Raw genomic sequence first — 15,439 nt, 5'->3', positions numbered from 1 at the left:
AAATTAAACTGGGGATAAATGATCACTGATAAAGCGTGCCAGTGTGCTCCAAAGTTGTCTGGTGTGTGGGCAAGACCAAAATAAATGAACCAAGGTTTCATTGACAGAGACACAGTGGGTACAGTTCACATCAATGTCCTTCTTAAGCCTTTGTATATAATGATTAGTTGGGTAAAATCTTGCATTCCCTGCTGCTGGTTCCTGGTTCCTGGTTCCTGGCTGTGGGCTGCTCCGCTGCTCCGCTGCTCCGCTCCGGGCTGCGGGCGGGGGGAGGATCCAGGAGCGGTGCCAGCTGGTGACAGAGGCGCTGCTCCACTGACACACAACAGCAGCAGCAGCAGCAGCAGTGAAGACACGCAGGAAGAAAACTTCAACACACACACACACATACACATACACACTCCCAACTGTCGTCGACAACATGCCTCAGGTAAGACTCTCTGCACACACACATTCACACATACACACAAACACTGGACTTTTATTATTACAGAACCGGACTGAAGCTGGACCTCAGTTCAGTGTTGTTGTTTTTTTTTTAAAAGGGGGAAAAGTTTCATCAAGTTTTCTGGAGGAAAAAGTTTTTTCTCTCTCTTTCTCTCTGCGGAGGGATTCAGCGTCAGACCGAACAACTTCCTCGACTGTCCACGGAGAGCGGAATGAGATTGTTTTGTTGAGGATAAAAAAAAAGAGGCTGTTTCTGAGGTGAACACTTTAAAACCGGAGAGGTTTAACCGCGGCCGGTGGCGGTGGTGGTGGTGACTTCACCGGGAGCTGCGCGTGGCCCTCCGCCGCTGCGCTGAGGTCGGCGCGCGGCCCCTCCCTGAGAACCAGTTACTGTGTCAGTCCGCCCCGACCGACACACCTTTACAGGTCCGCTGTCCCCACCTGAGCCCGCCAGGAACTAGCAATACCGATCACACTATTACAGCAGTAGTTGATTGATTAATGTGGCTGTAATAATAATAATAATAATAATAATAGCCTAATAATCAGTGGCTCCGGGCCTTTGCGAGGGGCCCAGTGTGCTCCACCTGTGTGTGTGTGTTTGTGTTTGTGTTTGTGTACACACTGCAGTGAGACTTATGCATTTCAGGTGGGGTTTCTGGTGTTGTCTTCTTCAGGCTTGGACCCATGTTTTTCAGAGTTGGGGTCTGTCAGTGCCACCTCTGTTCCCCACTTGGACCAGCTAGTCCACCACAGTCCTGCAGAGACCAGCAAGGCCCCTGTGCAGCCGGCTCTTGTGGGACTGTGCAGGACCAGACTCTATAAGTCTAGATCAGGGGTGTGGGCAAACTTTTTTGGCTCTTTTTTGTGATATCAAATGTGACGGACGGGCCAGATCGGTATCAGATGGATTGAGTTGGTGTGAACTAATATAAAAGACATGTAAAAGCCATAAAAGAAAACTGACACTCAATTTACATTGGGCAGTGTTGTTGGTCACCCCTTGTTTTTGCACCAGAGCGTCAAAGTTTGTGGTCTTTGCTATAATTTGGACAATTTTGCACCAGTATCTGACGGGCCGTATGCGGTCCACGGGCCGTAGTTTGCCCATGCCTGCTGTAGGCTACTGTAGACGTTCAGACCAGAGAGCTGGATCAGGGTGTGGTAGGTAGCCTACTGGGGCTGTGACTTGATCTGAACTGTTCACCCTGAAATACAATATCCACAACTGTAATAAAGGTGGAATAGGTATTACATGTGCAAAACAACAAGTATCAAAGCGTTAATGTGGCAACTCTGTGTTTCAGAAACAACATGATATGTGTGTAACTGTATAATAAGGTGTAACTCTGCTTCGTCTGCAGTCAGACTTCTGCTCCCTGTGGGAGGGTTGTAGTGGAGGTGAGGAGGGCCTGCAGCGGCTTGTGGTGCATCAGTCAGAGAGGGTGTGGTTTTTTTTTTTTTTTTTGATAAAGCAGTTGGTCCGCATGTATTGAATAACTGAAGCAAAAGACCGGAGTGTGTTTCTTGGAAAAGCTGCGCTAATCCACACACGAGTGAGTGAGTGAAGGGCTGTTGTTGAAGAGACTGTTGAAGTGAAGTTTTGCAATCAAACCTGAAATGCAACAGCTTTTTGCTGGAGAGGCCAAACGGTTGTTTTACTTTTCCACCACAAGGGCACGGCTCAGAGTGAACAAGCCAGATGCTGATGTCACAACAACAGGCTTCCCAGAAAAGTCTTGTATCTCTGTGGTTGTTGTCAGATGGTTGGCCACCAGGGGGCTTTGGTAAATATCACTATGGACAGAGAAAACAGGACAGTTAGTATGAACTCTGGTCAGTGGAGGTTTATTCATCATTCTAACATGATTAAAATTGATATATCACTCACAATATCAGCTTATGGCCTCAGGGGAAACTAGTTCATGTTGAACATAGTTGTGTTTTTAATGGACAGGACCACCTCTGCTGCTCTGCACTGTCCTTGAGTCTTTAGCTTTAGTTTCAGGGCACATTTCATTTAAAGGGATAGTTCAGCTTTTTTTTTTGAAGTGGGGTTGTATGAGGTACAAATGGCCTTTAAGTATCATATCTGCAGTAGAAAGGATCGAGGACTGAGACACAGGCAATACTGTATAATAATAATACACTGTAGACTGAATGAGGGACGATTAATCAGCGTATTTTTGCCACCTGCAAGAAGTCCCGCCTCAAAATAATACACCAGTTCAAGAGTACGATATCAAGTAAATGCATCAGCTGGTCGGAAAAAAGGTAATTTATCTGGACCTAACCAACTCACTCAGGCTCCCCACGCCGCTGATCCAAACAGCTGATAGCGTGTCACAGAGCCTGCCTGAACTCTCCCTTTAAAGTTTTCTAAAGCTGCAGTCTCATTTCATCAACAGAGCTTTTAGAAGAAGATTTTTCGCTCTGGAGCTGGTGGAGACCAAACACGGAGCTAGAAGACACAAATGCCACTCATAACTCATCACATTGATCTTTAATACCTGAAAGTTTGGATATGCATCTGTTTGCTACCAGGTTCATGATGACTTTATACAGTTGTTGTGTCCTGAACAACTATACAACTTAACTACAGTAACAAAAATAGACAAAAGAAAAGAAAAACAGAAAGAGATTTCTTAATTTTTTCTTCTTTTCTTTAATTTTCTGACTGCTACAGTGAACACTTACAGTAAAGGTCTGAAACAATGTACCACAAAGTAGCCTACAAAAATTTGGATCTGTTTAGTGATCTACAATATAAAACAGCACATCAGTTACTAAATGAAACTTGTCATAAATCGTCATGACAGTTTTAAACTTGTTAAGGCGGAGCTAGGGATCTGAATGGTGAAAAGATGGATCACCTGTGGACAAGTAAATGTTGCTCCCATAAACTTTGACAAACAAACACGTTCACACCTTATTTAAACAGTGCTCACCTGTCATTGGTCCAACAGCCTGCAGCTGAATGACTTCAGTCTTCTTATTACTGTCAGAGAAAAAACACGGGCGGAGCTGTGAACGCAGCTTTGTCAGTTCGCCGTTGTTTGTATTTTGTCAGTCAGTGTTTTGAGCAACCCACCTCCATCTTATTAGCTGTTTCTATGTTGGCTGTAAAAAATTAATGTTAGCCACAAATTAATGTTAACTTAAACAAAACACCATTAATCTGAATACGCCATTGTTCTCCTATAAACTAAACAAGCTAATATGAGTCAAATAAGTTAAAAAATTAACCTAAAAATTCATGTTATCGTCAACAAAACACTAACTAACTAAATATTACGCTAACTAAATATTACGCTAAACAAGAAGAGACCTTTAGCCTGAACAAGCTTACATTAACTAAACAAAATAACATTAACCTAAACAAAATCACATTATTCTAAACAAAATAAAATTAGCCCAAACCAGGCAACTGAAAGCCACTCAGCCTGAACTCTGCAGATGTGATATCGGCTTAGATTCAGTTTGATGTCAGACAGTTGTATTGTTAATTATCCTGCTTTTGTCAATAAATAAAGAATCACATCTCCTCTGCCTACATATCAGTTCTCTAATGTAAATAACACTTGTTGCATTCATGTGGTAATCTCCGGTGTCCTCTCTCTTCTAGCTCTGTGTTTGGTCTCCACCAGCTCCTGAGGAAAATATCTGTCTATTTTATTGAAATACTCCACCATGTTCACTACACTATGAGCAGACAACTGCTTTCTGATTACCAGAGAGCAGTCTGCTGCTCAGCAGGTAGAGGAGAGTGTATTTTTACAGCTGTCTCTCTGAAAACAAGAGTCAGCTGATAACCTGCTGACCAGAGGTAGAGGCAGCAAACGAGCAAATGCTCACATGGGTTGTTTTTGAAGGCAGTAATTAAATATAAATTATGATTATAAAGTATTTTTTGTGTGTGTTTTTCGCCAATGGCTGTATTTGTTGTCTCTAAGGAGGCAGTGCTTCAGGGGGAACAGCCAGCTTAGAGAGAAACGTGTTTTTACATGTAGGTCTGACCATGTGTCTCCTCTTCCTTGTCCTCTCCTCAGTACTCAGATCTGGAGAAGGCCATCAGCACACTGGTCACCCAGTTCCACTCTGCTTCAGCCGACAATGGTCCGACGCTGAAGACGGACGAGTTCAAAGGTCTTCTGTCCTCCCAGATGCCCAACCTGGTCAAGGTAAAAGCGTTCACCCCCCCCTGCTGACTGCAGCAGCTGGGCGCGGCAGCACATTTCAACACACTGAGACAGTCAGACACATGCTCGGCAGCAGAGTCACACAAACGCACAACAATAGTGTTCACACAATTATGTGCAGAGTATACTACTGAAAATGAAGTATGACGTGACCAAGATGTGACTGAGGAAAAGAGTGGATTACGACCTAGAATATTATAAATATGTGTGATGTGTGTCTAATATAATAATCATAATAATAACTTATAATTTGTATAGCACATTTCATACAATTATTGCAGCTCAAACTGATTCACACTAAAAGAAGGAACATTAAAAAGAGCATAAGAACATTTAAAAAAAACATGATAAGAATAGAAAAGAGATAAAACAACAATAAAAGAAAGAAAATATTATTTAGCTTGTGTACTCTCTGAGATTTCTAGTCACCCACACATACCGTATCCCATTGTACATTTATTTTATTTATTTAAAGGTTTAATAATCAGGGACAATGCACATTAATAAAACAATTTATCTAGCCAAAAGGCTATTTTACATCTGCTGTCCCTGGACTGATGTTAAGTAGTCACCCTAAAAGAGAATAAAATGATTTACCATAGTTATAGACATACAAATAATACATTAAAGGATTAGAAGGCTAAATCTGAATAAAGATCAAATAGATTAGATAATTAAATAGATAGAAAACTATGCAAAAGTCCATATATACAGACACAAGCTAACACAAACTCATACACATACAATGGTCAGTTTACCAGAGACAACCTGCAAAGTCTGAAGAGATTTGGTATTTCTGCATTAGATCACATTCTTGTACATGTGGATTATATAGGAGGTCAAATATCACACCAGTGGTGTGAAAACGCGTGATGGTGGACTGTGTCTATCTTCATCCTCTTTTCAGTAGCATCACTGTTTTCCCCTCTGTTGGCTCTAACTTAAATAAATACTTCCTAAAAAATAAATCCTGACAACAGGAACTGAAGTGAGTCTTCGATGCAGAACAACCTGCTCATTTCCCGTGTGTTGTGTTCCTCTCAGGGGATCGGCTCGGAGCAGGGGCTGGGCGAGATCATGAGGAAGATGGGCGTAGGCGACGGCGAGGGCGTCTCTTTCAAGCATTTCTGGTCCTTGATCCAGTCACTAGCCACCACGCAGCACGGCCTCCTCGCAAGCAACACGAGCTCCCCGTGCAGCTGCATGGTCCTGTGAAGAGCAAGGCAACCCCGCCGGCCCATCAACACATCATCATCATCAGCGAGCTCTTGAGTTTTCCACCCGAAAAACAGGGTGACAGTATGTACATCACTCTCCTTATCCAGGTGTCGGACAGAATACAAAGGTGCACACAGCGAGCTGCTCTCCACATTTAGAACTGAAACATTACAGGTGTGAACGCTGCTGTCGCATCTGTCCAGCATCCTCTGCACCAGTTAAACTCCACAACTCGTAGTCTGAAAGGTAAAAAACTACAATTAAATCAATACCCAAATCACCCTTGTACTGAGAACCAGTTAACATCTGTTCGCAACATCTGCCTGATCATGAATAAGTTGTTTACGTGTGGATGAGTTCCTGTTCTCTTGTAATAGTTAAAACAAAGACACAGCTGCAGCATCAAACTGACACAGCTTCACACTCCGACGGCTTCAGTGTTGGTCTGTTTGCCCGAATTTAACTGGTGCTGACGGTCGCTGGACGTTATCATAGTCAGAGTCGCTATCCAATATATTTTTGATTTCTAAATTTTGGTTTCATATTTGTTTTTTTTGTTTTGGATGTGATACAGTACAACAGCAGTCACCTGTTTAGAAAAAAAGAGCAGCAAGAGCAGGCTGTCAGGGCATCCATGTTTTCATATCAGAGGTCATCTCACTAGTTAACCACTTGTCAATGCAAAAGCCTATAGTTTGTATCCATTAATGCAGCGTATGTATGTGTTGTGATGATACAGAAGTGATATGTGCCTTCAAAACTGACCAGCTGCAGGATTTTCTTCTCTCTCATCAGTGCAGAGCATCTCCCGTCTCCTTACATGCATCAGCAAAAACAAAACTCACATTATAGTTTGGATTTTTAATCATTTTCTGGAGATAAACAACCTTGTGCTTTATAGTCCCTTTATATGTTTGTACTAGTGATGCTTCATCCTCAGTGATTCTGCATTTTCTATGTATTTATATTTTGTAATTCTCTGTATTCTGTCCTTTGTGACACCGTAAAAATGATGTAATAAACATAAAGAAATCACCAACACTTGCCTGTTTCATTGTTTAAGCCTTTATTTGGTTACTAAGTTACTTTTTATTGCTTTTAATTATCAAGATGATGAAGCAGTGGAGCGGACCAGGCAGCATTTGACTACAGGGTTTTATCAGCATGAGGCAAAATGAACTACAGCTTCTCATTCATGGGTTTAAGTCCTCATGCGGAGAAGGAGTACATCCTCTCTTGAGTTTCTTTCCCTCAGGTGTCCCTCGGAAGAACTCGAGATAGGACGAGAACACGTACTTATTCATGACTTTGACCTTCCCAAAGATGTCGAGCTCTGTTTGCTCGTCGTGGTCGACCGCGTTCATTATCTGCTTGGATTTGATGTACAGGGCGTTTTCCTTCCCGACGACTTGATCCAACCAGATCTGTCGGTCCTGTGCAGCCATTTCATAGTTGGTGAGAGTGCAGCCGTAGAAACCTCGCCGCAGGTGGTCGGGCCAGGGTTGCTCGGCGCCGGTGCTCATCGGGTGGTCGTCGACGAAGGCCGTGCACAGGGGGCTGTCGGTGCCTCGCGAGCGGCCCACTTCGCATCCGATGGCGCTCATGAGGAAAAGCGAGAAGGTTCTGAAGTTACGAACAGAAGCTGAAAACACGGCGGACATGAAGTAGCGCCCCCATCTCTCGCAGTTGTAACTGCACTCCTGGTACTGGAAGGTCTGTCGACAGAAATCGATGAACTTCGACGATTTGAGGCCCTCGCTGAGTTCCTGCAAGGAGGCCTCGCCCTGCTGCTGGACGAAACTGTGACGAAACTGTTCGACCTCGGCTTGGTTCACGGTGGCCATGAACTTCCCGGTCAGACTCACGCTAAGATTCGTCTTGTGCACTTTATAGATGCAGTCGTTGAGAACGTAGTAGAGGTCGGACGACACCTCCTCCCTGGCGTTGTATCGTATCTCCACCAGTAGATCCTGAATGTTCACAATGTGCTTGAAGATGAGGTTGTCTCCACTCGGTCCCGGTTCCGTGAGCCAAACTGGGTTCAACTCCTGTTGGCTGTGAAACGGGATGTAGTCGGGAGCACGTCGCCTTTCGTTTTCCTCGAAGAACAGGCTCCAGGTCAGTCCCTCCAGGCAGTCTATAGACGGGTACTTCTTACGCAGCTGCATCGGCACGAACATCTGCGGGTGACTCGGCCAGTCCAGCGTCTGAAGGTACAAGACGTTTCCTCGATAACCAGGGACTTCCTGCCCCGCGGACCCAATCTCCACTTTGGCGACCACCCCTCCTGATTGGTCCAGTTCGGCGGTGATTCTCCTGCTGTGGTTGTTGGACGTCCAGACTCCATCCGTTCCGGTCATTATCTGTCCATCGGGGCTAACGGACAGAAAGGAGGTGTATAGCAGCAGCTTGGTCTCCACGCCGACAGATCTGAGACCTCGAAGCAGCTGCTGGACGAAGTGTTGGTCGTTTCCGAGGTTGCAACCGATGAGGCCGATGGTGCCGATCGGACCGGAGATGTGTTCGGCTTTTAAGGTCGACACCAGTCCGACCAGCTCCTCTGGGCCGCGTCCACTCAGCCGGACCGTCCCATCGGTTCCCGTGCTGCCGTGACCAACCAGCAATACATCGTGACCTCTAGCAGAGGAGAGACCCCCGCCCCTGAGAAGACGCAACGCCCCCCTCTGGTACCTCAGCAGAGTTGATACCTCGGGATGCCGCTCGTACAGGTACGTCGCTGACTCAGTCACAGCAGGGTCCTCGTCCATGATGACTATTGTCTCATGGCTGGACGTCGTCGTTTCTGTCTCGGGTGTGTCGTCACGGCTGAATCCAAATCCAGGTAAGAACTCCTCGATGAGACCACTGCCTCCGAAACAACCGGTCTGACTCCCGGGACCCAGGGCATCATCGGACACAGGACTCGGAGGTTGTTTAAACCACAGATCGCTGACCGCACTCCTCAACTGTTTGGACCTGGTGTCTCTGCGAGGATCGTCTGGACCGATTTCAGCATCTCCAGCGCCGGCGAAGGAGGGGTCGAGCCTCGGTGATGTCATCTGGAGATGGATCCTGGAAACAGATGAGACAGGAGAGAGGAATGAGCCAGTGGATCCAACACTGACTGAACTGACTGACTGAAGGATTATAGGCAAGGCAAGGCATCTTTATTTATATAATGCAACCAAGGCAACTCAATGTGCTTTACATAAAGACAAAACATTTGGAAAGGAACAGCATAAAACAGCATAAAAACAAACTTTTTTAAATTAAAAAAATTGTAAACATTAAACAGAGTTAAAAGCAAGAGCAAAGAAGAGTAAAAAAGTAGAAGAAAAGAAAATAGATAAAGTTTGAAGTTCTTAAAAAGAGCTAAGCTGTATGTTTTTTTGTACCACCATCTGCTCCGGTCCAACACTGACGAGTCGCACTGTTCTGCTTTATATGTTTCTTATTTCTCTATATTGCAATGCATATGCTTTACACATGAACAGCGTCTTACATCATGACCCCCCCTAAGAGTTTGAATTCATTCATAATCAGCAAAATGTAAAGTTTCAAATGGAGCTCAGCTGATTAACTTTTTTTTTTTTCTTCATCAGTAGCATAGTACCACCTACAATTTGTATTAATAATGTGTAGGCTATCGATCATATTCATGGATTATAACTTCAACTACAAACCTATGTGGATGGACTAACACTTTGTGGCTGTTTTTCTTCATGTATTATATTTATGTAGCCTATTATGGCCTGTTTAGGTTTTTGTTCACACTCACACACAGAGCTCGTCAGTCTAATGCTCACTGATAAACTTTAACAATCCACCTGTAAGACTCTATCTGGTCTGGTTTTTACCAGATATCACATTATTCGCAGGCAATACAGCAATTTAAAAATGATGTATAAACAAAAAACCCTACAACTGCCATGCTAAAAGCTCCTGTCCTTTGAGCTAAATGCTAATGTGCTGAGAACTAACTAACTAACTAAATTCTTGCTTTCAAGTCAGAATTAAGTTTGTTTTTCTTAATAATTCCTCAAATCAGAATTCCACATGTGGCCATAATTTTCCTCCACATGCTCACAATGACAAACTTCACATCCTAAATATTAAACAGCTGTTTCCCATGTTGTTCCACTGCCCACAGTGGTGGACGACTCAGAGGATCCTAATCTGTTGGGACTGTTTCATTACAACCATCGGATCTGTCCGTGTGGACCGGTGGGACCGCATTCCCTCTTGCATGTGTTTTATCTTGATGAGACTCTATCTCGAGTGTTGTATCCGTCTGAAGCCACTGAACCATGTTCACAGAGCAGATCTGAGTCTGAGCGTCTCACCTGTTGCTGACATCAGGAGTCTGCACAACGCTCCATTCTGAAACAATAAGGCACACAACAAACAGCTGCAATGTAACCGGATGATGATCAATAGCTCTGGTCATGTTTTACATTCACCTTAATAAACACAACTAATACTGTTTCATGGATACTAGCAGAGCACAATGAAGTAGCTAGATACAGTATCATTCTTCATCAAAGCGCTGCATTAAACCTGTTTCTGTTTCTGTTTCAGAGCTCGTTATCGAGTGCAGAGGTCTCACCTGTGTTGACCCCTGCAGCCACACACACCTGGACGACCACGAGGAATCCGCAGGCTGTCGACATGTCTGTGAGCTGCTGCCAGGACGTGAAGCTGTCTGTGAGCTCAGCAGAGTCACGTCCTATCTCAACACACACACATACACATTTGTTTAGATAAGAATGAAAATGAAAATGAGGAGTTAGTCATTGTACATCAGCCGGCTGTGAACGCTCAGGCCTGTGTCGCTGGTCAGGACATGGAGATTAAGCTGCTGTGTGTGACTGTAGCTCTCACAGGGATCATCACACTGCTCCATCTCTGCTCCACACAGCTACCCAGTGCACTCGAATATACACCACTGTGGTGGCGCAGGCTGAGCTGAACTGAATTTAAACAAGACCCAGATGCAAAGTCCGAGTTAAGTTATTAATTTTTTCTTTTTTTCATTTTAAGAAAAAAATGACACAAATAATCAGGTGGCAGTAACATAGAGGACAGAAAACTAAAACTAAAAAACAAACAAGCTATAACAAGACAATATAAAGCAACAGAAAAGTAGCCAACTGAAAGACACCAAAAACAAAAACCACAACTAAGACTAACAAGTACAACTACAGACACTGCAAACATGAGTTAAGGTTCTTTAATATTAAAAGGCAAGGCAAGGCAATTTTATTTGTATATCCCATTTTTACAAACAGTTTGTCTCAAATGGTTTTACATTGCATCATTTCAACATCCTCTGCAAGCTTAAAACAATCCAATATATTTTCTTAAAGGTGGCTTGAAATGTTGAGAGAAAAGTTTCTTAGCTCCTCCAGGTTCTCCCATCTACAGAGCTGTTGAGTCCAGATCTGCTACTGTGATCCACCTTCTGCTGTATGACCCAGTCTAATGCCTGCTGCAAAGTTTTCCTATAATTACTAGTAGGGTTATTAGATTCTGTTTGTTTGTTTTTCAGATCAGTATTTGTTGTACCTCTCTCTGCCTCTCTACTCAACTTGTCAGTGCAAATGTATATGTCCACCCTGACTCTGGTTCTGCTTGAGGTTTCTGCAACTATTGCCATGTGCCTTCTCTGTCTCTCAGAAGGTCTAGACTGGCGCTGTTGGAAAAGTACTTTGAGATCCTTCCTGTTGTGAATTTGCGCTATATTGACTTAACCTAAATCACTTAAAGTGAGTTCATCCAATGCACTAAAGACCTTGCAGCCAAACTAAGGAGACACAACTAAAGGTATGTCTGCCTCTTCTATATTCTGTGTTATAAACTGTTTTCTTGTCTGTATACAACATCTATTGCACGTCTGCCCGTCCTGGGTGAGGGATCCCAGGTTCCTCTGTTGCTCAGCCTGAGGTTTCTCAATTTTTCCCTGTTAAAAGCGTTTTCCTGAGAGTTTTTCCTCAGTCAACAGGGCAGAGGATGTTGTTATGATGCTATGTAAAGCAATTTGAGACAAACTGTTTGTAAAAATGGGCTATACAAATAAAATTGCCTTGGCTTGCCCTCTATCTCAGTGCACTGCTGTAAAAATGTCTCAACTTTTTTTTCTCCTCCCAATTAACCTGTTAAGAGATTCTGTGCAACATCCTTAATTAACCCCATCAGCTGGGGGGGCAATCAAACCTTAAGTAGCCTAGTCGTCATGCAATTAGGTGGAAAAACTTAATGCGTTTTGTGCAGCCTGCTCCTGGTCAGTGGGTGCAGAGGCCATGCAGGCTTCGCTCTGTGGGGTCAAACAGATCCAACACTGAGCAGCTGCTCTGAGCTGAACTGGTTTCTACTGGAGTCACGGCAGCAGCAGCAGCAGCTCGATCTCCGTCCCTGTGGTCTTGTTGAGTCTTCAAAACGTCACATGACACCTGCTGCATCACTCTTCTCTCATGAGACGGTGCTCAGCAGCCGCTCACCTTCATGTTTGACGCTGGGAGGCGTGCATGCATGCAGCCTGTTAGCACACGGCTGTTTCCAGGTCACTGCTAATCCTCTCCAATCTGCTTTTCTCCTCATTAGCCATCTTACCCACTCCTTTCCCTGCTGCGCTCACCATGAAGCTGCCTGTGACTAATTCTGTGCTCGTCTAATTTTACACACCACAAGCTGGACCTGAGTCTGGTGGTGAAACTGCTGCTGAAATCTGAAAGTCTTCTGCTGTGTCAGGCTTTGCAGATGCATTGATCGAGGACTGAGGATCTGGGAGATGAAACCGGATGGAGAATAAATAGATATGATTTTTTTAATTAATTTTTTTTAAAAGAAGGAACCGAGAATGGACCTGACTCAGCGAGGAAAATCCCCTGTGCCCTAGCTGAGTCGGTCTGCATGGGAGTGTGGTTCGACTGACTCGGCTGCAACAGCTGGTTCAGACGTGGAGAAGTGAGAGCGAGATTCTTTTTCTTCCTTTTCTTCTTCTCAGCAACAAATCAGCAGAGAGATCAAGGACAACATCAGGACAGCAACAGGTAGCCTACACATGCAGATTACATCCTGTATGCAGGGCCGTTGCTAGAAATTCTGGGCCCCTAAAGTGGGCCCCTGACTTTTCCACTTTTTTTCTTAGACTACATATGTATAATCATTTTTTATTTAGCCTACTTTGTTTTGATGCTAATGCAGCATTACTATGAGTATTAGTCAGGGTCTTAGGCAGAATAAATCAGTCATACAAAGATTAGACTATGGGGTTTTTTGTGGGCCCCACTGGGCATTGGGCCTCCAGAATTATCATCACCTTTCTCCCCTATACGGCCCTGCCTGTAGATCAAAGACCAACCATCACCGCCCTCCTCAGAGGCTCTAGTATTGGATTCATGTAGGATGGTATTACACATGTTGATACCTGAGACCTCACTGCTGCTTTTCTTTCTTTTTTTTTGTTAACTTAACTGATTCAGACTAGTGTAAGGAGATATTGTAGACTACGGGGGCGTGGAGGTGATTTATGAGCGCAGATCAGCTTTTTAAGCCTCCTGCGGGTTGGAAGTGAAGGTTTAATAGGAGCCAAGGTTGGGTCACAGGCTGAGGAGTGGAGGAGATTAAACACAACTACAGGTTCATGCTTGTTTTGATTACTGATGTTCATAACCACAGGGGAGCCAATGTAATTCAGTAATGAAGCTGGCCTGGCAGGCATGAAAAGGCACATATTACAGAATACATTACTAACACAATACTGACACAATGCAGATATGTAGATGTATAATAGAAGAATGCTTTATATTTAGATGTAAAATAGCCAAAGAGGTTGGATCACTCACTTTCCCATTATTCCACCATCACAACATTGATGAACATCAGAGTGACTTCAACTTTAACAACTTTATTTGTCCCCAATGGGGCAATTCATTTGGGGGGAGCATAAAACAACAAACAGACACAAAACACAGATGACAACAATACAGATAAAAACACTGACACTTTTCATGTTTCCCACATTCTGTGTCATAAACTATAAACTGTTTTCTTGTCTGTAACAATTTCTATTGCACGTCTGCCCGTCCTGGGTGAGGGATCCCTCCTCTGTTGCTCACCCTGAGGTTTCTCCAATTTTTCCCTGTTAAAAGGGTTTTCTATGGAGTTTTTCCTCAGTCGATGTGAGGGTATAAGGACAGAGGATGTTGTTGTGATGCTGTGTAAAGCCCTTTGAGACAAACTGTTTGTAAAAACGGGCTATACAAATAAAATTGCCTTGCCTTACCTTGCCTTGATGCAAACAATGGACATAAACGCATATGTTAACAGTCTAAAAAGCAATAAATAATTAATAAAATTAATCACACTGTGCTGCTGCAGGACCAACATAGCTAATGTGCTCTGTGCAATAAGCTACATCTTGGAGGGAGACAGCAAAATATTGTTTATATATGTTGGTTTTGATTGGTGAAAGTCTGAAAAGGGAACCTGAAGGAAGAAGCTCAAATTGTTGATATAATGGATGGAAGCTGACAGACAGGATGGATTTTACTTTATTGTAAACCCTTTTGTTGTAGGCCTACATATCATGCAGGGTTTCTTGGTCCATGCCAATTATTTTACTGCAGACGTTGACCACCCTTGACAATACATTTTTGTTTTTGACATTAAGAGATTGAAACCAAGGTAAGCACAGACTCAACAAAAGAATGATAAAACATATTCAGCAGGGTCCTGTCAACCGGGAAGCTTGACAAGTTTCCTAAGGCAGAAGAGTCGCTGCTGGTTCTTCTTATACACTGAATCAGTGTTACACTCAAAGGTCAGTTTTTTTTTTATCAAGAATATTAGCCTACCTAAGTATTTATAAGAATCCACTAATTCAAGTACTATAATTTAAAGACATTTAGGCTACATTCATGACCTCAGTTTCAAAGGACTGGGGTCAAAGATGAAAGGACTGATGTTATTCTGACATGCTAAATTGTCAGTCCATAGCCTAGCTGTGTGCTCGGATTGAGCGTTAAAAAAAAATCCTGACTGACCTTTAGTGAGCCTGACAGCATCATCATAACTCAAGATTTCAAGTTCAACTTTATTGTCTTCAATGAGGAAATACATGTGGTCGCACACGTCCCATGTCCAACATATAGATAAAAAAAAACACAACACACACTCACACAACAAAACTGTCCTACACAATGCAAAAGAAACAACATAAAAAGGCAATCTAAGAAACAAGGTCCACTAAATAACATCTTGGAGACCTCCTACAACATCTCACGCTCCGCACCAACTCCAGCTCTGAGAAATGAGAAATGAAAGCTCTGGAGAAAAAAAAAGAAAAACAAGTGATTGGACCTTGAGTTGAAGAACCTGTGGCACACACTCTCAAAGGTGAACATTATAGATTATCACTTCCAATCAATCAATACCAGTGGTGATGATGATGGGGTCTGGCTGTAATGCGCGGGTCCTGCCTGTAGGTGGCGCCTGCAGCCAGCCGGACCCTCAGATGGGAGGAGGCACTCGGGCTTTGTTGTTACAGCAGACTGGGGCTCAGAGTCACCACCACC

General features: G+C 43.6%; 2 protein-coding genes across 2 annotated transcripts; one reads left to right on the top strand and one right to left on the bottom strand.

Moving 5' to 3' along the window:
* Nucleotides 1-274: 274 nt before the first annotated feature.
* s100v2 (S100 calcium binding protein V2) lies at nt 275-6,137 on the top strand. The gene is made up of 3 exons (XM_085791089.1): nt 275-430; nt 4,497-4,628; nt 5,691-6,137. Exons 1-3 carry the CDS (start codon nt 422-424, stop codon nt 5,859-5,861), a joined length of 312 nt encoding a protein of 103 aa, XP_085647215.1. The 5' UTR covers nt 275-421; the 3' UTR covers nt 5,862-6,137.
* A 789-nt stretch (nt 6,138-6,926) lies between these two features.
* Nucleotides 6,927-15,433, bottom strand: LOC146978403 (uncharacterized). The gene is made up of 4 exons (XM_085791088.1): nt 15,299-15,433; nt 10,471-10,590; nt 10,208-10,244; nt 6,927-8,936 (listed from the first exon to the last, which is right to left on the bottom strand). Exons 2-4 carry the CDS (start codon nt 10,532-10,534, stop codon nt 7,058-7,060), a joined length of 1,980 nt encoding a protein of 659 aa, XP_085647214.1. The 5' UTR covers nt 10,535-10,590; nt 15,299-15,433; the 3' UTR covers nt 6,927-7,057.
* Between the last annotated feature and the right edge of the window lie 6 nt (nt 15,434-15,439).

Source organism: Trachurus japonicus, chromosome 11 (assembly GCF_045865225.1).
Source record: "Trachurus japonicus isolate A0001 chromosome 11, Traja_1.0".
NCBI lineage: Eukaryota > Metazoa > Chordata > Actinopteri > Carangiformes > Carangidae > Trachurus > Trachurus japonicus.
Note: the sequence above shows the minus strand (reverse complement) of the source record. Positions and strands in the feature narration are given on the sequence as shown.